Source organism: Phycodurus eques, chromosome 12, assembly GCF_024500275.1.
Source record: "Phycodurus eques isolate BA_2022a chromosome 12, UOR_Pequ_1.1, whole genome shotgun sequence".
Taxonomy (NCBI): domain Eukaryota; kingdom Metazoa; phylum Chordata; class Actinopteri; order Syngnathiformes; family Syngnathidae; genus Phycodurus; species Phycodurus eques.
Genome location: NC_084536.1, coordinates 149,861 through 172,262, shown reverse-complemented (window position 1 = coordinate 172,262; position 22,402 = coordinate 149,861). Strand labels below are relative to the sequence as shown.

General features: G+C 47.3%; 1 protein-coding gene across 2 annotated transcripts in view; it reads left to right on the top strand.

Moving 5' to 3' along the window:
* Positions 1-22,402, top strand: part of ttn.1 (titin, tandem duplicate 1) — a 192,266-nt gene that overhangs the window by 33,392 nt on the left and 136,472 nt on the right. The window contains exons 27-46 of one of the 2 annotated variants that reach the window (XM_061692804.1): positions 1,451-1,711; positions 2,166-2,426; positions 2,584-2,725; positions 2,818-2,986; positions 3,664-3,895; positions 4,026-4,310; positions 9,919-10,032; positions 11,036-11,224; positions 12,159-12,614; positions 14,095-14,556; positions 14,801-14,851; positions 15,118-18,744; positions 19,037-19,327; positions 19,427-19,996; positions 20,103-20,384; positions 20,460-20,738; positions 20,972-21,253; positions 21,333-21,611; positions 21,703-21,990; positions 22,092-22,370. In XM_061692804.1, the coding sequence (XP_061548788.1) occupies positions 1,451-1,711; positions 2,166-2,426; positions 2,584-2,725; positions 2,818-2,986; positions 3,664-3,895; positions 4,026-4,310; positions 9,919-10,032; positions 11,036-11,224; positions 12,159-12,614; positions 14,095-14,556; positions 14,801-14,851; positions 15,118-18,744; positions 19,037-19,327; positions 19,427-19,996; positions 20,103-20,384; positions 20,460-20,738; positions 20,972-21,253; positions 21,333-21,611; positions 21,703-21,990; positions 22,092-22,370 (8,799 nt within the window). Of the gene's footprint in view, positions 1-1,450; positions 1,712-2,115; positions 2,427-2,583; positions 2,726-2,817; positions 2,987-3,663; positions 3,896-4,025; positions 4,311-9,918; positions 10,033-11,035; positions 11,225-12,158; positions 12,615-14,094; positions 14,557-14,800; positions 14,852-15,117; positions 18,745-19,036; positions 19,328-19,426; positions 19,997-20,102; positions 20,385-20,459; positions 20,739-20,971; positions 21,254-21,332; positions 21,612-21,702; positions 21,991-22,091; positions 22,371-22,402 lie in introns of those variants that run through there. The other variant, XM_061692802.1, reaches the window with a different exon arrangement.

Sequence of the window (22,402 nt, the reverse complement as noted above, 5' to 3'; positions counted from 1 at the left end):
CTAATTTGCCCCCAGTGCGTCTGGCAGCGTCTTGCATGGCAACAGCTGCCCATTTATGTATGAATGTGTTTGTGAATGGGTAAATGTGAGGCTTTGTAAAGCGCTTTGGGCACTGTGATAGTGCTAAAGCGCTATATGAGTGCAGTCCATTTACTATTTACCATAAACACTCTGGTGGGTAATGTTTCCTCTTCTGCCTTGTAACTCCTGCTGAGGTACTTTTTTTTTACATAATCTTTAGCAATATTACCTAATTAAGAATGTGAATAATGCTCGTGGAATGGAACATTTTTCACAAACCTCCTTAATCCAAGTACAGTATCTTCTGGTTAGTCACTGTAAAGCTATTTGCCAGAGCTTTTAAAGGGCAACTGAAAGCAAGTATCCTGTAGCGTGGCAGTGGATTCCACAATTTCCATAAATCAGATGTCTTCTCTAGACATGTCTTTGTCCCCTGAGGCCTTTTTTAAAATTGTATTTGTGATTGCACTGATTGGTCAGCATGAGTCCCAGGTCACGCAGGAAAATTTGATTCCCCATAACAGAAGAAAGGACCACGTCACTTGTGCAGCCATTTCCTTTTAAAAGGACCATTGATGACCCAGCCCATCAATGTTCTCGTAGCGTATGGGCAATCTCCACAGCTGCTGACACTTCCCAAGGTTTAAAAATCTTGGGAGCTTTAGTTACCATCAACAAGCAACACTGGCCTTTATGCTGGGTATATTAATTGTTGAGAAATAAGGCCACCTTTCCATCTCAGCAGCAGTGACATTGTCATCTGGAGTGGCTGGCATCTGTTTCTGTGTGAAAAGCTCTGACGGAGACAAACGTTTGTGTCGAAGACCTGACAACTCAAATCCAAAATACTGTAAAACCTATGCTGGAACAATATGTTCTTGTCCTATCTATCTTTTTTTTTCTTTTTTTTAAAAACGAAAATCGGTTCTTTTAGCTGTGATCTTTGAGACATTCTCAACAGAATTGAGCCGTGCTACCATACGGCTCTACAATCTCATTTCCGTTCATGGACTTGACCTGCATAAGAATCATGGAGAGAATACAAGGATCCTTTCAGGCCCCCATATGCCCACGTTTGGAGAAGAGTTTATAGCTGAACTCCTGACTCCTTTGTAAGTTCCAACTCAACATTAGTCTTTGTAATATGAAGTGCTGTTGGATGTTATTCATCATAAACTGCACATATCCAGCTGTTAATACAATCCCTGCATATGTGTCCAATGTATAAGAATCCAAAACAGATTATTTTCTCCTTCATGAAAAGCACTTACAGCACTTTAATTAATAAACTTTGGTGCGGCATCATAGTGGCTGCGAGTGAACGAAGGACCAGGCTATAACGGGGAAACACTATTCTCTGTTTTGATACAATACAAAAAACATGGTAAGATTATAAATTAGCTTAGAAACCCTGCCTTTTGTTTGACAGCTCTTCGCGTGACTCGACCACTGAAGAGTGTGTCGGTGGCCGAGACCCAGACAGCCACCTTCGAATGCGAAGTGTCTCACTTTAATGTTCCATCCACCTGGCTGAAAAACGGCGTAGAAATCGAGATGAGCGAGAAGTTCCGCATCTTGGTGCAGGGCAAACTCCACCAGCTGAAGATCTCGAACACCGTCAGGGATGACTCTGCTGAGTACACCTTCGTGTGCGGGAATGACCGCGTGTCTGCCACGCTCATCATCAACCGTAAGTTGGGACATTTTTGTTGTTTTTTCCTCGCCATTGATTTATAGTCCTGAATCTGTCTAGATTGAGCCAATGTACATAATTTACGTTAGAAAACAATGTCACGGCACACCACTAAACAAAATGTCACAAAACTGGATACACAGATTAATTATGTATCTTATGCCATCTTGTGGAAGAGCATTTAATTGTTGTTACCTGACAGTATACATCGCTGTTACAGAGAGTTGAACAAAGATACATTTGTAGTAAGTATTTTTTGGGGGGGGGGGTATTCAAGTGAATTTGACTATATTCACACCTGATGATCCCACATGGCTGGCACAGTGGTTGAGAATGGCCTTGAAGACAAGTGATGAAAGCTACTGGTGAACAACACCAATTTCCCTTTAAGGGACAATAAAGAGATTTTGATTCTGATTTTTTCAAAAGGCATTTGTCTTGCCCTTTTCAGCCATCATCATCACGGCCATGCTTCAGGACATAAAGGCTAAGGAGAAAGACACGGTCACGTTTGAGGTGAACGTCAACTATGAGGGAATCTTCTACAAATGGCTGAAGAACGGCGTGGAGATCCGCTCCACCGACAGATGCCAGTCTCGTTGTAAACAGCAAACGCACACGCTGAGCATCAGGAACGTTCACTTCGGCGACAGCGCAGAATACGGATTCATGACAGGACAGTCTATCACCACTGCAAAGCTCTACGTAGAGGGTAAGCGTGGAGGATAACTCAGGGAGACTCAATGTTTTAAAACAGAAAGATTGGACTAACGGACGGATGGACAGACAGACCAGACAGACAAACTGACTCCGTTCTTTGTGTATTTGGATTTGTCTAACTCAAAGTCCGCTTTGTTTTTTGGTGGTAGCTCGTGTTGTTGAATTCAACAAACACTTGAAGGACCTGAAGATCACAGAGAAGAAAAGAGCAACTTTTGAATGTGAAGTTTCAGAAGCAAACATCCAGGTGATGTGGATGAAGGACGGTCAGGAGCTGGAGACGTCTGACAGGTAGCTAAGCTTAGCTATTCCTCACCAAACACACTTCAAAGAATAAATGGAAGAAAACTGAACTGAAAAGTTCCCTGTGAATTTTCTCAAAGATACAAGATGACCTCAGAGAAGTTTGTGCACCGCTTAGTTGTGCCGTCCGTCCGTCTGTCTGACTCTGGAGAGTACACCGCTGTGGCCGGGTCCAGCATGTCCAAGGGGAACCTCGCAGTCGAGGGGCGGGACATCAAGATCTCTGAGCCCACCAATAAAAACATAACTGTGAGTCCTTCAGCATCCATGTCGTCAAAAAGTGAACGCCCGTTTTTGGCAGGGCATACCTTCTGCCAAAATCCATGATATAAAGAGACAATGTAAAAAAATATATATAAAAACACGCTTTGAATACAATTATTAAAACACACTTAAACTTCATTAAAGAAAAAAAAAAAACTTTTGATAGTATTCTTTAGCGCCTGTTCTCACTCGCTATCAAGAAGGGTGAAGTAAACAAAAAGAAGACTAGCTCACACAGTTCTCCAGAAAAATGTCAAGCGTGCTAGCTTCAAGCTGTTTGTCACTCCCTGTTGAAGTTTACTATGAAACTGGCACAATAAACATAATGTTTACACAACCAAATCTTCAACCAAACCAGATCAAAACGCAAGTACAACTGCTACTTTAACACTCAGGGAGCAGCATCACATACAAAAAAAACGAGAATTAAACTGTGTATATTAAAACAGCAAAATGTTCAGAGTAACAAATGATACAGCACAATCAGTTCCAGCTCAGTGCTGCCTGGCCTGTTGTGTCACAACATGGTACTACACCAAAGGCACACGACTCTAAATTAGGATGTCACTGTATATTGTATATATAAAAAAAAAAGTTGTTTGAAAATCTGCAAAAGATGATATAGCGGATTTTGTCTCCATTTTCTGTTGACTTTTTTTTAGGTTGTTGAGAGACAAAGAGCGACTTTCGAGTTTGAAGTGAGTGAGGACGATGTGGAAGGTCGCTGGCTGAGAAATGGAATGGAGATCCACTTCTCAGGAGATGAGCGCTTCAGCTACGTCACCATCAGGAAACTCCACCGTCTCACGATAGCCGAAACCTACAGGAGCGACACCGGGGAGTACGGCTTCATCGCCGGAAAGAACAAAAGCACTGTTAACCTTCACGTGCGACGTAAGTGGGGCTGTTGAAATGAATCGTATAATTAATGCATTGGCATTGGTCATGAGTGGGGCGTAAACCAGGCTAGGGCGCAACATGTCTTCAGGACCTTAACACTCTTCCTTCCGTTCTCTGTGCCCAGTCCCCGAACCGCCTCAGGTGGTCTGCCCCATGCAGGACCAGACGGTGACGTCGGGCAAATTGGTTCGCTTCTCAGTGCGGGTGAACGGTCTGCCGCGGCCTCAGGTGAACTGGTATCGGGGCTCTCAGGCTCTGTCCACCAGCTCCATCTGCAAGTTCCTTCACGACGAAGATGAGCACACACTGCTGCTCCTGGAAGTTTTCCCTGAGGATGCCGCCTTCTACAGCTGCGAGGTCAAAAATGACTTTGGAAAGGCGACAAGCTCCGCATCGCTCAATGTGGAAGGTTCGTTCACGTGACTCTTAACATCAGCTTAGGTGATTTTGTTGTGAAATTCAGATTCAGACAATCTCGGTGCCCCTCCTTGAGCCATGACCTTATCGTGGTGGAGGGGTTTGTGTGTCCCAATTATCCTAGGAGCTATGAGCTAAGTTGTCTGGGGCTTTATGCCCCTGGCAGGGTCACCCATGGCAAACAGGTCCTCGGTGAGGGACCAGACAAAGCACGGCTCAAAGCCCCCTTATGACGACGACAAAAAATAGACTCAGGTTTCCCTTGCCCGGACGCGGGTCACCGGGGCCCCCCCCCTCTGGAGCCAGGCCTGGAGGTGGGGTTCGAAGGCGAGTGCCTGGTGGCCGGGCCTGCACCTATGGGCACAGCCCGAAAGAGTAACGTGGGTCCCCCTTCCCATGGGCTCACCACCTGTGGGAGGGGCCATAGGGGTCGGGTGCAGTGCAAGCTGGGCGGTGGCCGAAGGCGGGGACCTTGGTGATCCCATCCCCGGCTACAGAAGCTGGCTCTTGGGACGTGGAATGTCACCACACTGGCAGGGAAGGAGCCCGAGCTGGTGTGTGAGGTCGAGAAGTTCCGACTGGATATAGTCGGACTCGCCTCCACGGACAGCTTGGGCTCTGGTACCAGTCCTCTCGAGAGGGTTTGGACTCTCTTCCACTCTGGAGTTGCCCACGGTGAGAGGCGCCGAGCAGGTGTGGGTATACTTATTGCTCCCCGGCTCGGCGCCTGTACCTTGGGGTTCACCCCGGTGGACGAGAGGCTAGCCTCCCTCCGCCTTCGGGTGGGGAGACGGGTCCTGACTTTTGTTTGTGCCTATGCACCATACAGCAGTTCAGAGTACCCACACTTTTTGGAGTCCTTGGAGGGGGTGCTGGAGAGCGCTCCCGCTGGGGACGCCATCGTTCTGCTAGGGGACTTCAATGCTCATGTGGGCAATGACAGTGAGACCTGGAAGGGCGTGATTGGGAGGAACGGCCCCACCGATCAGTCGATGAGCGACTTTGTGGTCGTGTCATCGGACTTGCGGCCGCATGTCTTGGACACTCGGGTGAAGAGAGGGGTGGAGCTGTCAACTGATCACCACCTGGTGGTGAGTTGGCTCCGATGGTGGGGGAATATGCCGGTCCGACGTGGCAGGCCCAAACATAATGTGAGGGTCTGCTGGGAATGTATGGCAGAATCCCCTGTCAGATGGAGTTTCAACTCCCACCTCCGATAGAACTTTGCTCATGTTCTGGGGGAGGTGGGGGACATCGAGTCCGAGTGGACCATGTTCCGTGCCTCCATTGCTGAGGCGGCCGACCGGAGCTGTGGCCGTAAGGTGGTTGGTGCCTGTTGTGGCGGCAATCCCCGAACTCTTTGGTGGACACCAATGGTGAGGGATGCCGTCAAGATGAAGAAGGAGTCCTATGAGGCCTTTTTGGCCTGTGGGACTCCTGAGGCAGCTGATGGGTACCGGCTGGCCAAGTGGAATGCAGCTGAAGCAAAAACTCGGGCATGGGAGGAGTTCGGTGAGGCCATGGAGAAAGACTTCCGGACAGCTTCGAGGAAAATCTGGTCCACCATTCGGCATCTCAGGAGGGGGAAGCAGTGCACCATCAACACTGTGTATAGTGGGGATGGGGCGCTGCTGACCTCGACTCGGGATGTTGTGAACCGGTGGGGAGAATACTTTGAAGACCTCCTCAATTCCATCGACACGCCTTCCCATGAGGGAGCAGAGTCTGGGTTCTCTGAGGCGGGCTCTCCTATCTCTGGGGTTGAGGTCTCCTCGGTGGCAAGGCCCCGGGGGTGGATGAGATTCGCCCGGAGTTCCTCAAGGCTCTGGATGTTGTAGGGCTGTCCTGGTTGACACGCCTCTGCAACATCGCATGGACATTGGGCACAGTGCCTCTGGATTGGCAGACTGGGGTGGTTGTCCCCCTTTTTAAGAAAGGGGACTGGAGGGTGTGTTCCAACTACAGGGGGAATCACACTCCTCAGCCTCCCTGGTAAGGTCTATTCAGAGGTGCTGGAGAGGAGGATCCGTCGGGAAGTTGAATCTCAGATTCAGGAGGAGAAGTGTGGTTTTCGTCCTGGCCGTGGAGCAGTGGACCAGCTCTACACCCTTGGCAGGGTCCTCGAGGGTGCATGGGAGATCGCCCAACCAGTCTACATGTGTTTTGTGGACTTGGAGAAGGCGTTCGACCATGTCCCTCGGGGGGTGCTATGGGGGGTGCTTTGGGAGTATGGGGTGACGAACCCCCTGATACGGGCCGTTCGGTCCCCGTACGACTGGAGTCAGAGTTTGCTCCGCATATCCGGCAGTAAGTCGGACTCGTTTCCAGTGAGGATTAGACTCCGCCAAGGCTGCCCTTTGTCACTGATTCTGTTCATAACTTTTATGGACAGAATTTCTAGGCACAGCTGAGACGTAGAGGGGCTACGGTTTGGTGACCTCAGTATTGCATCTCTGCTTTTTGCAGATGATGTGGTTCTGTTGGTTTCATCAAGCCGTGACCTCCAACTCTCACTGGAGCAGTTCGCAGCTGAGTGTGAAGCGGCTGAGATGAGAATCAGCACTTCCAAATCTGAGACCATGGTCCTCAGTCGGAAAAGGGTGGCGTGCCCTCTCCAGGTCGGGGATGAGATCCTGCCCCAAGTGGAGGAGTTCAAGTATCTTGGGGTCTTGTTCACAAGTGAGGGAAGAATGGAACGGGAGATCGAGAGGCGGATCGGTGCAGCGTCTGCAGTGATGCGGACTTTGTATCGATCCGTTGTGGATTTACCGGTCGATCTACATTCCTACCCTCACCTATGGTCACGAGCTGTGGGTCGTGACCGAAATATCAAGATCCCGGATACAAGCGGCCAAAATGAATTTCCTCCGCAGGGTGTCCGGGCTCCCCCTTAGTGATAGGGTGAGAAGCTCGGTCATCCGGGAGGATCTCAGAGTAAAGCCGCTGCTCCTCCACTTCGAGAGGAGCCAGATGAGGTGGCTGGGGCATCTGATTCGGATGCCTCCTGGACGCCGTGACCTCCAACTCTCACTGGAGCAGTTCGCAGCTGAGTGTGAAGCGGCTGAGATGAGAATCAGCACTTCCAAATCTGAGACCATGGTCCTCAGTCGGAAAAGGGTGGCGTGCCCTCTCCAGGTCGGGGATGAGATCCTGCCCCAAGTGGAGGAGTTCAAGTATCTTGGGGTCTTGTTCACAAGTGAGGGAAGAATGGAACGGGAGATCGAGAGGCGGATCGGTGCAGCGTCTGCAGTGATGCGGACTTTGTATCGATCCGTTGTGGATTTACCGGTCGATCTACATTCCTACCCTCACCTATGGTCACGAGCTGTGGGTCGTGACCGAAATATCAAGATCCCGGATACAAGCGGCCAAAATGAATTTCCTCCGCAGGGTGTCCGGGCTCCCCCTTAGTGATAGGGTGAGAAGCTCGGTCATCCGGAAGGATTTCAGAGTAAAGCCGCTGCTCCTCCACTTCGAGAGGAGCCAGATGAGGTGGCTGGGGCATCTGATTCGGATGCCTCCTGGACGCCTCCCCGGTGAGGTGTTTCGGGCATGTCCCACCGGGAGGAGACCCCTGGGATGACCCTGGACACGCTGGAGAGACTACATCCTTCGGCTGGCCTGAGAACGCCTCGGGATCCCCCCGGAAGAGATGGATGAAGTGGCTGGGGAGAGGGAAGTCTGGGCGTCCCTGCTAAAGCTACTGCCCCTGCGACCCGACCTCGGATAAGCGGTAGAAAATGGATGGATGGATAGATGGACAATCTCGGTGTGGGCAATTCATTTGCAGCTTCCAAATCCAAAAGCACATTCAAGTCACTGAATAAGACAAGGTCAAAGGAAACATGATAAATCGACTATGGGACCAGTTGCAACAAAGAAATAGCAGTGCAACACAATAAAAGCCCTGTATTAGGAAAGGGGAAAAGAAAAGCTCTTCAGAATCAGAATCAGAATCAGAATCATCTTTATTTGCCAAGTATGTCCAAAACACACAAGGAATTTGTCTCCGGTAGTTGGAGCCGCTCTAGTACAACAAACAGTCAATTTACAGAACACTTTGGGGACATAAAGACATTGACAAAAAACAATTGTGCAAAAAGATGCAGAGTCCTCTAGCACTTAGAGCAGTTCGAACGACTAATATTGCAATAGTCCGGTGCAATGACCATTGTGCAAAGGGCGCTGAGACTTCAAGGAGTGTATGCGGTTTAAAGTGACGAGTAGTGCGATCATCTGGGACAATGTCGGTTGTGCAAATGTTACAGATACTCCTCAATCAGTGTGCAAATGGAGCAGATGCTACTCTGGCATGAGTGGCCAGTATATGCAAATAGTGCAGCATGGCGAGACAACTACAGTGAGTGCACAAGTAATACATAATTGGCCCCACAGAAATGTGACAACGAACTCAAGTCAAAAAATTGCCAGCTTGTTGTAATGGAATTATAGGTTAGGTGTTTAAGAAGTTGATCGCAAGAGGGAAGAAGCTGTTGGAATGTCTACTAGTTCTAGTTTGCGTTGATCGGTAGCGCCTACCTGAGGGAAGGAGCTGGAAGGAGCTCTTCATTTCACAATAGTGGTGTCAGTGTTGAGTAGCCTGATTGAAGGAGGATGAAAAGATTTGGAGTATCTGTTTGTCCTCAATCACACACACATTCCAATTTAGCAAACAATAGAGCAAACGCCTGTGTGTGTCTGTGGACATAACAAGCAGATACCTGGGTTTGTAACCTTGTGAGATGCCAATCTGGAACACAGGGTACTTACAGTACTTGTCTGTATAAATTGTGAAGCTTCAGGCTGGAACAACAAAAAAGGAATTAATGAATGTAATCCATCCATTTTTTGTACCGGTTATCCTTATGAGGGTCGCGGGTGTGCTGGAGCCTATCCCAGCTATCTTTGGGCAAGAGGTGGGGTACACCCTGAACTGGTCGCCAGCCAATCGCAGGGCACATAGAAACAAACAACCATTTGCACTCACATTCACACCCACAGGCAATTTAGAGTCTTCAATGAACCTAGCATGCATGTTTTTGGGATGTGGGAGGAAACCGGAGTAGGCATGAGGAGAACATGCAAACTCCACACAGGCGAGGCCGGATTTGAACTGGGGAACTGTGAGGCAGTTTCTCCATTGTGCCGTGGTAAAGAATAAAATAATGACTCTATTTATATTGTCAATAATACATTTCCGATTACAACACATCCAACTTGTTGATTTGTTTAACCTATCCTCCGTAATTCTCTGAATAATTCACCTTTTAGCTGTTTTTGTGCTAAACCCATAGTGCTGGCTAATCATCTATAAATATTGCTTCTGTGCCATATTGTGGCATCTTGTTGCCAAGGAATTATGTTGAAGAGTATGAGTTGAAGAGCGTTACGCATTGCTTTGTCACCATCTTGTTGGCAATTTTGAAACCATTTTAGGTGGCGACCAATAGCAAGGGAACACTGCAAAGTTAGAATTTTAATATTCCTGTTAAAATAACGTCTTTACTCCCTTGCAAAATTATAATTTTAAAAACCCTGTTAAAATAACATCTTTACTTTCATAGAAATTTGAATATTTTTTTCATTTTCTTGCCTTGTAGCTCCTGAAGAAAGTGTGTCGCGGATCTCTGCTCCTATTCTGGTTTTTCCCACCAGAGACATCTTGGTGACATCGGGACATTCCGCCCAGTTGGAGTGCACTGTCTCTGGGGAAGGTAAAATATTGCCTGCATACACTTCCTGTCACCTATCACTGTCCAGCTAGATTTTGCAGGATCTGCTCATACCAGGTTTGAATTTGTGTTGATTAAAAATTCACTATCACAAACACTGAATTGAAGCAAGAATTGAAGCACACCTAAAAACGTCTGAAAAGAAACAAAGCATGGCGTAAGCAGCCGCAGAGAGACAACCAGTGAAAACACAAATAAAACATTCTCAGGGCAGTGAATGGATGGCAAGCTGACTGTTGTGGTTGTCTTGGAAGACATTTGGCTTCCCGTCTAAGCGAGCGAGCAGGCTTCATCAGTTCATGTACAGAGGCTTGATAGGACAGCTCTTGCCTCAGTGAGAGGTCCTCTTTTCATCCCTTCCAAGAGACTCAATAATTTAGCTTCTAAAAAAAATAACAAACAAACACAACTGTTTTTGGCCCTCAGGTGCCTCCGCAAACAACTGAATGGAATATTAACGAGGGTGATTCCACCCAAATGACTGTTGTTGGCGAGCAAAGGCAGTCCTCCCTTCAATCCATTTTAACAATTGTCGTTTTGCATCCCAAAAGAGTGAACTCATTCATAGTTGGGTTGGGGCATGCCTCTAACTTTAGGGGGAAAATACTTGACTTTCCCCACCAACATTCAAGCTAGAGCTGTCCTGTCTAGCCTAAGTGCATGAACTGATGAAGCCTGCTTGCTCGGATGAGAGGCCAAACATGTTCGAAGACATTCAGAATGTTCTCGTTGCGATCCATTTCATGTGCTGGGAATGAAGTGACCTCAATGAATGACAAAATTCACAGGCATAACCAAAACAAGAAGAGAACAAAACATGCATACTTGCATGCAAAAACGATAGACCATTGGGACATGTCGGACAGTCTCTTGATTATACTACACACTATACTGTAGTGTACTATACTATACTGTCCTGTCCTGTACTGTATTGTACTGTACTGTACGATAGCATCTTGATGTTCTCCCACCCCTCCCGGCCCAGATCTGCAGATATGTTGGTTCTGGAACGACAGAGAGATCAGGCAATCAGACGTCTTTAAGATGTCTCGATTTGGGGACATCTGCCAGTTGAACATTTCCAGAGTGGCATTCGAGCACGAAGGAGAGTACTCGTGTGTTGCCAGAAACTCGGCCGGAATGGTGATGTGTGCGGGCAGTCTGAATATTGATGGTGAGTTCTCTGCATGAAGACCAGTCAGTGACACAAAGACCAGTCTTTGTTACTCTTCAGTCTGATTTTTTATTTTTCATTTAACCTTTATGTATCCAGGAAAACCTCAAGAGTGTCCTGGTCAGGACAGACAATAAACACATAAAACAGATTTGACAGTACAACCTAAAACAGTCAGACATTCTCTTAATCCAAATAATCAGCAGTTTTTCTGAGCAAAATCCCAACTCTTTAAAACCATTGCACCTATGGCAAGCCATTTGAGCACTTAGTCCATATCCTTGATATTCATTTTAAGATCCATGTGCTCGTCCACGCTTTGTTCTCACTAGTAGCACAATTTAGTGCACTAGTAGGATATCAAATAAATGCTCAGTTTGTCACGTCGGGTCATGTGATGTCATATTATGTCCTACGATGTGGTGTGATGTCATGTTTTATCCTGTGATTTGATGTTATGTGTCGTTTCGTCATGCCGGTTTAATCTGTTTGATCTTAAAGGTACAATTTGTAGCCTGTATGAACAATCTACCATGGCACTCCAAAGTGCGGCTTCCATGAGTCAACTTCCTTAGAATGAACTCACTGAAGAATGTTGGTGCTCACGTTGGCGGCAGCTTGTCTAGACCGCTGCTCACTCAGGCTAGTGAGGAACCATTACGTGGGTTTTGTGTGCTTGGATTGCTGGTGCAAGCACACCATCTTCACCAGACAAATTGTACCTTCTAATTTCATATCTATTAACCATGGTTGAAATAAATCTTACATGGTCTCCTCTGTTTCCTGATCTCTAGTCAAGTGTGCATGGTTGACAGTGCAACAAAAAGGATTGTCTTGTCCTTCTTTGCTCACTGATCCAGACAGATCAACTCCACTAAAAAAGTCTCCAGAATCGTGTGTTAACCTAACCTTTGTACTCTTTCTTACTGCCCAGATGAACAAACCTTAGCTAGCATGCCAAGCACTGTGGCTGAGGCTAAGCTACGTCAGAAGCTTGAGACTCAGACCCTTACTGAGTTTACTAAGTCCTACTCTGAGAGCTGCTCTGTGTCTTGGAGGACAGTGGAGGTTGAAATGGAGAGCTCAGAACACAGCGTTCAAATCCAAGCGCCCCAGAAGCCCAAACTGCTGAGAGAGCTGCGGGATATCTGGGTCAAAAGCGGCGAGATGGCCGAGTTCACCTGCTTGTTTGATGGGCAGCCGTTCATCAGGGTGGTTTGGGATCATAACGGCCAGAAGCTGCTCAGGGACCGGACGAGAAGCTCTCAGAGTGATGGACTTTTGTCCCTGGTTATCCAGGGTGTGAGCCTGGCCGACCAGGGCGTGTACCGCTGCACCGCCACCAACCGACATGGCCACAGCAGCTCCTCTGCCCACCTCACGGTGGAAGGTGCTTTCTCTTTCTTGTTTTCTCACGATGCCTGGTCCATCCCAGTCTTCCACCTGCTTCCTCGCTGCCTCTCTTTTGATCTTTGAGTTTTGATCTCCTCAATGCTGTCGTGCCTCGCTAACCTCATCCACCCACCCTACTGACCCTTTTAGAACTTGAGACCAGAAGACCTGGAGCGTGGTCATGCCTGCTATCGACATTTGGAACTGAATATGACCCTTGTCTGTATTACTTATTTGTCTCTACGTGTCAGTAGCGGGTTTGAACGTGTCACTAACCACGTTGATCTGTTAATAACAGGTGTGAATGTCTCACTGACAGGTTTATACGTGTCCATAACAAGTGTAAACATGTCATTTGAGGGTCTATACGTGTCCATAACAAATGTGAACGTGTCACTGACAGCTCGGTTCAGAATCTTTTTAAACAATAGTTGGGCGGTTGCTTCTGGGTGGCAGAATGCGAGTGACTACTGATGACCTGAAGAGACCAACTGTCTACTGTAGAGGGGTTGCACAGAAAAGTCATAGCATCATAGCCTTTTCAGTTAGATAACATGGATTTACCATAGCCTAACAGATTGGAAGTAAAACAGGACCAGTCACTAAATAAAACACTCAATGCTGGGCTAGGCACAAATCATGCTACTAGGCTGCATCTACCGTGACCAAGGTTAAGGAATTTTATTCATTGCCATCGCCTCAATCAATTAGCGAGGCCCTTACTGATCATGTTAACTATGTCTGATTTAAAGAAAATTTAAGTACCTTTTTCAATGCTAACCCCAAGTGATAAATGTTCCCCACTCGACATCCATTGCAGCCTGGTCATCCTGGAAGGGAAACCCTGCCACCCACTCCCCCCCATCTGCGGTCCCTTCAAGGTTTTTACCCAAATGGGGTTTGGGTTTTTTTTTCCTTGCCCGATTGGGGGGTTTAGATAAGGGGATGTTGTCAATCATTGCCAAAAACTGTGGGCCTGTGAAGCCCTTTGTGACTCTTTTGTGATTTAGGGCGAAACAAATAAATCTGACTTGACTTTGAATGCAGCCGGCATTGGTCTCCCTTACAAGCAGGAAACATCTTCTTTCCCACTAACGCTTCACACATTCAAACTACTACAAACTAGAGAAGAAGAAGGCTAAAATCAACATTCTAGCCATTTCCCCTGTTTTCTCAATGGCTCTGCATTCCTCAAATGACATTGAATGCTTTGTTTACTAGTGGTGCCATTGGAGACCGCTTCGCCTCTTGTCACCCAGAATAATGTGACATCATGGTGAATAGTTGTATATGTGTTGATAACAAGTGTGAGAGTGTCATTGATAGGTCTATACGTCCTTATAACAGGTGTGATTGTATCACAGGTATATGTGTTAATAACAAGCGTGAGTATGTCACTGACAGGTCTAAAGTGTTAACAAGTGTGAACAGCCTACTATGACCCCTAATGACTCTCCCTAACTATGATTCTTACCCAGCTAAAGAGGCAAATGTCAAAGGCAAGAGCGCCATTGCAACAGATTCCGTGCACGCGGCCTCACAGGCAGACAGGGAGAACACAAAAGATTCTCCGGATATCCCAGACCAGGAAATGATGGTGGACAAGCCAGGATCCTTGCCTCCGTATTCACAGCTGTACTTCCTGGACAGCTTTCCCGACGCCCGTATGTGCAGCCGCCCCGACTTCCTGATCCAGATCCCCCGAGAGCTGCTCATGCAGAACCACAGCCCCTCGCTGTGTTGCGTTATGAAGGGGCTTCCCACTCCGTTTTCCATTTGGCTTTACAGCCACTTGAACATTGTGGATACCACGTCGTACTCCCGCAAACGTGATGGCCCCCTGTGCTGTATGACTGTTAAGAATGTGGGACCCGGACAAGGGGGCTTTTTGTCTTGCAAATCCTCAGCCGAGAATTCTGAGTGCGGCTTGATGACCAAAGGTTGGCATCTGCATGCTTTTGTTGGCACTCTTCCACACTTTTTTTGCACCTACACTGCCAGCACTTCTTCAACGTTTAGGAGCGCACCAATGTTTGGTGCCACTCGCATCATTGGTCACTTGTCAGTCAGAAGAATCCACAGCTGCCATGGATGCATGACTTTTCACTCGTAGTCTTGCACCATATGAGAGCCGACGTGACGTTGCTAGAGTGGTTTTAATTTGTTGTGTTTGTGCCGTTACAGTCACGGTGGATGAGAGGGCACCTGTGATCCACGTCCAGGAGGAAGCCTCAGGTAAAACACTTTTGTAATACGCATAATCAAGCACACGAACAGATGCACAATGTAATTTTGTAATGACTTCATGTCATGAATATTCAATTGTTTGCTAACTCAAATCACGTTTCAACAATTCTTTTCTGTTTCACGTACAAATAGTTGAAAAAGACACATCCAACAGGCCTTGCATTGTTTTTATTCTGTTTCCCTTGAGCTGCTTCTTTGTTGTCTATGAGCTGCTTCTTTGTTGTCGATGCTTTAATTGTCATTATTCCACTCAGCCTTCTCTAGCTCAACCATCACAGTGCAAGAGGAAATTTTGTGTGATGTGAAGCTGCCAGACAAAAAACGAACACTTGAACTCCAGCCAGAGTCCAAATTCTCCTCCAGCACTTTGGAGAAGATGAAACAAAAGCCAGTTTTCCTCAGCAAACTTTCTCCTCCAGCAGCTGTGACTGTTGGAGAAAAGGCTTTCTTTAGTGTCAAAGTGTCTGGTTTTCCTGAACTCACTGTTCGGTGGTCCCACAATGGGCAGACCATCTGCGCGTCCTCTGTCTTCACATGTGTTCGTAAGCGAGATGAGTGCATCCTGATCATTAACAGAGTTGAAGTGGCGTTAGAAGGAGAGTACTCCTGCACCGTCAGCAATCGCTTTGGACAGGAAACGTGCACTTCCTATCTGCACGTTCAGATTAAGGAACCACCCAAGGCAGAGAGCCTTGAGAGAGAACTAGAGCCAAGGGGCAGCCCTCCTGTGTTTTCTAAAACTATCGAGTCTGTTCAGCTGCGCAAGGGAGGTCACGCGTCTTTCAGGTACATTGTGAGCGGGGATCCTCGGCCAGAGGTGCGCTGGCTCAAAGGCCGCCTTCACATTCAACCTAGCAGCTTGTCCATCATCGTGTACAGCCCAGATGGATCAGGCTTCCTCACTATTAAGAGTGTTAAGCAGGAAGACGTAGCCGTTTATACCTGTGATGCTTCCAACCAGTTTGGTGAAGCCACTTGTAGTGCTCAGCTATCAGTGTTTGGCGAAAAAGTTAAAGATTATTTGATTAGCACAACAAAAGCTTTGACAGTGTCCATGACTGAAGAAACTCCAGAATCCAGATTATACCAGAAGAGTAGTCGGTCTGATCAGAGGATTTACACCATAGGTACTGAGAACCGACATGTTATTCACAGCGAGGTGGGAACCCTCGGAGAGCCAGACATCTGTGTGGCAATCCCTCATTGCGAGCGGGTCACCCACCAAGCAGCCGTACTACAGTCCCACAAGTTCCATGAGCATGTTTGTATGGCTCCCAGTCATCCGCTCTGTGCCTCTATTATTCCTGTGAAAACGCTCCATGCAGCAGTTTTCTTACCAACAGTCCAAGAGAGGCAGAAGATCACTGAGCAACACTCTGAACGCATTCTCAGCCATGAAGTCGTCAAGCTTGACTTTGCCAAAGAGCAGCGCTCAAAGCTTCAGTCAACCATGACTGAGCAACTCCTGCCACTTAGCACAGTGAACGGCCAGACAATGGCTGAGAACATTCCACAATATGTTGAGAACTTGACTGAGCCCAGGCAGCTTGCTTGTGGCCAATCAGTCAAGAGGGCTCTACCGTTCCTTGACAGAACTTTGTCCGTCTCTCATGGACCAGAGCAAGAGAGAAGTTTCAAGGTCACTGAGGGGCTTAAGATTCTGTACTCTGCTCAGTCAATGGGGCAACTACCAATCACAGAAAGACATTGTGAGCGTCTACTAGTAGAAGCAGATACCAAAGCTTTGTTAGCCGAAGAGCCGTGCCAGGCATTGCTTGTGCCAGTAAATGAATCAATGCAGCTTTTGAGCAAAGAGCAGTCATTGGAAACGTACGTACCAGAAGAGAAGACCATCTGTTCGGGAAAAGACAGAGTCTACCACTCAGCTATCACCACTGAAGAGAAATATCTACTCCAGAGTGATTGCTTTGGATGGGTGGCAGGTATAGCATCCTCTCAGAGTCTGCAGCCTCTGCCACAGGGACAAATACTTCTGAATCTGCAGCTTATCAGCAATCAGGCTGTTTTACAGTCAGAAGGCAAATTCAACAGTGAAAAGCATTTGACATTGCAGACAGATATGAGGGCCAGACCCACTTTGCTCCACACCGTAACTCAGGAAGAGCAGAGGCCTGTTGTTTGTGAGGCCATCTCAGCATTCTCATCCAGGATGGATACGGAGTCTGTCAAGGCAAATAAAGAGCTTCCACCAGCACAATACCTCCAGTCCACTGAATCCTTATCAGTTCTGCTGAAAGAATGCATGCTTACCATAAGCAAACCTACACAGCAGGTGGCGGTGCAAAAGCAGGAAAAAGCTCAAAGACACGCGGCACTCTCACAGGAGAAAATGGAACTCACGGCTGACCTCCACAAAGATCTGGAGGTGTCTCCAACAGGGACTCGGTTCCAATCTGCTACAGAGCCCAAGCTTGCAAACATCCTGGCTGTCTCCTCCCAGTCTGTGCAGTTGCCAAAAGAGACACTTTTGTCAACAGAATTGAAACAGCAACGAGCATTGGTTCAGAAAGAGGACTATATTGTACATTCTGTGAATGTTACAGACATCCAGGCTCTGGAGGAGGGTCATACCACTTGTCTTAAAACTGAAGAGCAATTCCAGGCTGAAATTATGACTGAGCCCAAGGTTCCCAAAAAGCCTGTTTTTATAGAAGAGAAGGCGGCTGCAACTGAGAGTTGCATTGTCTTAGAAGCTACTGAGCAGGACTTTGCAATCCCTATCCAGGAAGGCCAATCAGTGCGACAGTCTGTGTTGCTTCAGGAAAAACATATTCTTACTGGGGAGCGGTCGAGTGAGATGCAAACATGTCAAGGCTTAACTTTGAGTGTCTGCAGCCCACCTGAAAGGGTTCAATTCGTCCCTGAGTGTCTAGAACCCCCAACTTTAATGAAAGAACTTAACTTTGTCATTCAGATGCCCAAAGAGTCGCATTTGAATATTCGCCATCAGCTCAGAGATGCTCTTCAGTCTTCTGTAGCCAGTCAGCAGCCAGTTTTGCTTGCTGATGTCATCAGCCATTTGGAGGCCCTTAACATTCAGGAGATTCATGTGCAAAAGGAGCCCAAAGGGGTTATGCATACATACCTGATTGCTTCCCCTGCTACTCTCATTGAGCTCACGCTGGTTTTTCAGGGTGAATTCCCTCAGAGAGCCGAGCTCAGATCAGAACTCAAGCTTGCTCTTCATGCTTTGGTCTTGCAGGAGCAGATAAGTCTGGTGTCAGAGCGAGGGGGTTTCATTCAGATCAATAAGCCTCAGAAAGTGCTGATGTGCTCAGAACGGACTCAAGAGTGCTTCTCATCAGTGGTGGACATGGTGATGGTGGAAGAGAGGGCTGCTGTGGTTCCTGCAGCTGTTTCTCAGTCTGCTGCCATTGAGATGGAAACTGTCTTTCAGAAAGCAAATGTCCAGAGTCCGAGAAAAGTCCACGAGTCCAAACATGAAACTCAATCTGCTTCAGGGCCAGTCAGCCAGACTCCTCACTTGGAACATGTTGACTTGTTTGTTCATAAGGAGGCCAAGAAAGAATGTCTTTCGGAGGCCATCATAATCAGCAAGCCCTCAGGTAGTGTGGCAGGTTTTCCACTTATCATTGCTTCTTTGGATGAGGTTTTTGCTGAGGAAAAGGACAAGGTGGTCCTGGCTTCCACTATCAAGCACGCCACTATTGTTAATTGGTTTATCAATGGCCACTTGGTCAAGTCTGGCACAGAGTTCCTGTGTTCGAGAGATCAGGACACATACACACTGACTATCAAGAGAGTTGTGAAGGAGAAGCATCAAGGCGAGTATGTCTGTGAGGCAGCGAATGAAGCTGGGAAGACCACAACACAGACAAGACTCAAAGTTGTCTCAAGAGGTTTGACTATGGCCACTTCTTTGAAATCACCAACTAATCTCAAACATACTGCTCCTTGCAAGCCTCAATGGTTGAGGTTACTCCCTTTCTCCTCATTCATTTACCTCTCTCTCCACCTAGTTACCCTTCACCCCTCGTTCCACGTCCATTCTCCCTCCGCATGCATTCATCTAATCTCATTTTCCTTCTCAGAGTCACAATGTGTCCCTTTCCAGCTCAGGTTCACCTGCATTCCTTTTGTCACAAGTACTATTGATCAACTCAGTATTGATTCTCTTTTCTTTCTTTCCAGCTCTCCAAACAGCCATGCCTGTGTTCAAGCACTGCATGGTCCCTGTGGAGATCAATGCTGGCAACACTGCCAGGTTCGAGTGTGAAACCGGGGATGCCAGCGAAGTCACTTTCAAGTGGTTCAAAGACGGAGGGCCCATCAAAGAGGGAGACCGCTTCAGGATTATAAATCGCGTCACTACTTCCTATCTCGAGCTCTTGAGCGCCACCAAGGACGACGCTGGCGAGTACAGCTGCAAGGCGTCCAACAGGCACGGAAGTGACGAATGCTCCACCACACTCAGCGTGACAGGTATGAACCAAGCAGCTGAACAATCTGCTCTGTTGTGAGCTGCTCAGAGTTACAACAGCAGTGCCGCTAATAGATTTATCTTCTTCTCAATTCTCATAGACAAACAGTTCCCTCCCACCTTTGTCACTAAACCCCACCCTCAGAGCGTTTGTGTTGGGAAGAGCACGATGGTTGAGTGTATAGTGTCAGGCTCTGCCCCTCTGAATGTTGTGTGGTTCAAAGACCAGCAGATCATACCCATCATGCCTGCACACTACAAAACCTTCCACGACAGGAATAAGATCGGTCTTGACATCGCTGCAGTTACGCCAGCTGATCAGGGCCTTTACCTGTGCCAGGTGTCCAATAAGGTCGGCACGGCTGAGTGCAGCCTGGAGCTGCATGTAATTGATAAGCCCAAGTTTGTGAAGCTACTAAGCCAAGTGGCGGTCGTGGTTGCTGCCCCTCTGCACCTAGAGTGTCAGGTGGATGAAGATACAGGAGTAAGTGTGAGCTGGACCAGAGATGGTAGAAGGGTACACCAGTCTCCTGACTGCAAACTGTCCTTTGAGAATAGGACAGTTGCTCTTGACATCCTAAAGACCACACTGAAAGATTGTGGCTCTTATGCATGCAATGTGGCAAATGAAGCTGGTAGTGTGACCTGTGCCACCTCTGTCAAGGTTCAAGGTAAGCATTTACTCCGCAGTTGACTGAAAACTCATAATTTGTCTTCTTACAATGCCGGTATGATTTTCCAAATGACTTCTCTGACATCTCCTGGGCTCGTCTTCAGAGCCACCAGTCTTTGTAAAGAGGCTGGAAGCAGCCACGCTTTGGAGAAAAGGTGTGACGGCACGGCTGCAGTGCACCGTAAAAGGATCCACTGAGCTTCACACCACATGGTTCTTTAATAACAGTGAGCTACTTGCTAGCAGCAGACACAAAATGAGCCTGAAGGACAACGTGGCCACTCTTGTGATTGGTAATGTCACATCAAGTGACAGTGGAAACTACACCTGTGAGCTTCTCAATGAGTGTGGGTTTGAAAGCTGCAACTCCAAAGTCACGGTCAAAGGTTTGTGCACTTGCTCAGCTTGCCATCAAAATGACATTACCATCTCATCTAACCAAACCCTTTAATCAACTTTAGAGCCGCCATCTTTCAGAAGAGCGTTGCCGTCTGTACAGGTGGTAAGAGGTGCCATTGCCGTACTGGACTGTGACATTGACGGTTCTGCACCATTTGAGGTGTCCTGGAAAAAGAATAAGAAACACTTGAGCACAGATAGGAAATACAGAATCATGTCACAGGGCTCCTCGAGTTTTCTGGAGATTATCTCATTTGAGAGCGCCGAAGCCGGAGAATATGAATGTGTTGTGTCCAACGAGGTCGGCTCCGTAACTTCAAAGGCTGTAGCCACATTAAAAGGTCAGTGCTCTATCGGTGAGGCTTGTTGAAAACAGGGCTCCAGACCAACTAAGTTTAGGCCATCTAAATATTTTTCCCCTTGTGTTGAGACGTTCTGTCTCACACCATACCAACACAGTGCTCGCATCCGATATCTGACATGTAGACTTTCACCGAACATTTCACATCTGGAGCCCGATCAAATTGTGGTCCACATTCTGATGCTTTCAGCTCGGTTGTGTCTACCGTTGCAGAGTCTCCGATGTTCTCAAAGAGGATTGAGAGTTCTGCAGCAGTGCTGGGCAACAGTGTTAAAATGCAGGGAACAATAAAAGGCTCCCCTCCCATCACAGTCAAATGGATGAAAGATTCTGAGTTGCTCAGAGATGAAGATCCAAATGTGAAAACTTTATTTGAGAACAACATTGCCAGTCTTTTGTTCTCCCCTGTTCAAATAAAGCACGGTGGCAAGTATACTTGCCTGGTGGAGAACGAGGCGGGCCAGCAAACATGTGAAGCCGTCCTAACCGTTCAAGGTTAAAGCAGCACTGTGTTGATCAGAAACATTTCACTCTTAAGATAATTCCACAATTTAAAATAAGTATTCTGTTTTAGAACCTGCAAGAATCTCAGAGAAAACAGAGTTCATCAGTGTGATGTCAGGTGACTCGGCCACAATGGAGTGCACCATCTCTGGAAGCCCAGACTTGAAAGTCAAGTGGTTCAGGGACAGCAAGGAAATGATCAGTGGATGCAAATATAATATGAGTGTAAAGGACAATACTGCCATCCTAAAGATTCTGGCCACAGAAAAGAGTGACACCTCTCAGTACAAGATGGAGGTGTCCAATAAAGTTGGGAAAGACCAGTGCACATGCTCAATTTCCGTTATCGGTTAGTTTTACCCACGAATACATCTCTAAGTATGTAGATAATGTAAGGAAGCAATGATGAGAAGTGTACGGTAAATGTATTCATGTTACAGACCGGCCAGTTGCCCCATCCTTCACCAAATCTCTAAAGAAAATCAACGCAAACATTGGCACAAGCCTCACTCTGGAGTGCAAAGTAGCTGGATCGCAGCCAATGGTGGTCTCTTGGTACAAAGACAACAAAGAACTCCACAATGGTGATAATTATAAGATCGAGTGGAGTGACAACAAAGCCTCTGTGCTGATCAACAATGTGCGGAACAGCCATGCCGGCATTTACACTTGTCGGGCATCAAATGGCGCCGGCGAGAGAGAGACCAGCGGTACTTTGGCCATTAAAGGTTAGACTTGTTTTATTTGCTGAAGGAAAACCAGAATGGGCTGACTGGTTCCTGGTGTCCCATTCATTGCGTGTCCTGTTTTTCTTCCAATATGACTCCAGAGCCTCCAGTCTTCACAGAAGAACCGGAAGCTCGCGACTCGTTACCAGGATCCAACGTTGTCTTCAAAGCAGCCTTCACAGGGTCAACTCCTCTGTTTGTTAAATGGTTCAGAGAGGAGAAAGAGATGTTTTCTGGGGGGAGATATTTTATTAAGAGAGAACATCTTTTGAGCTCTTTGGAGCTTCACTCAGTCAAACTCATCGACTCTGCTAGGTACACGTGCCAAGTATGCAACGAGGCCGGGAAGGTGGATTGCACTGCAGTTCTCTTTGTCAAAGGTGCTTCTGTCTGCCTAGTGAGTGTAATTGAA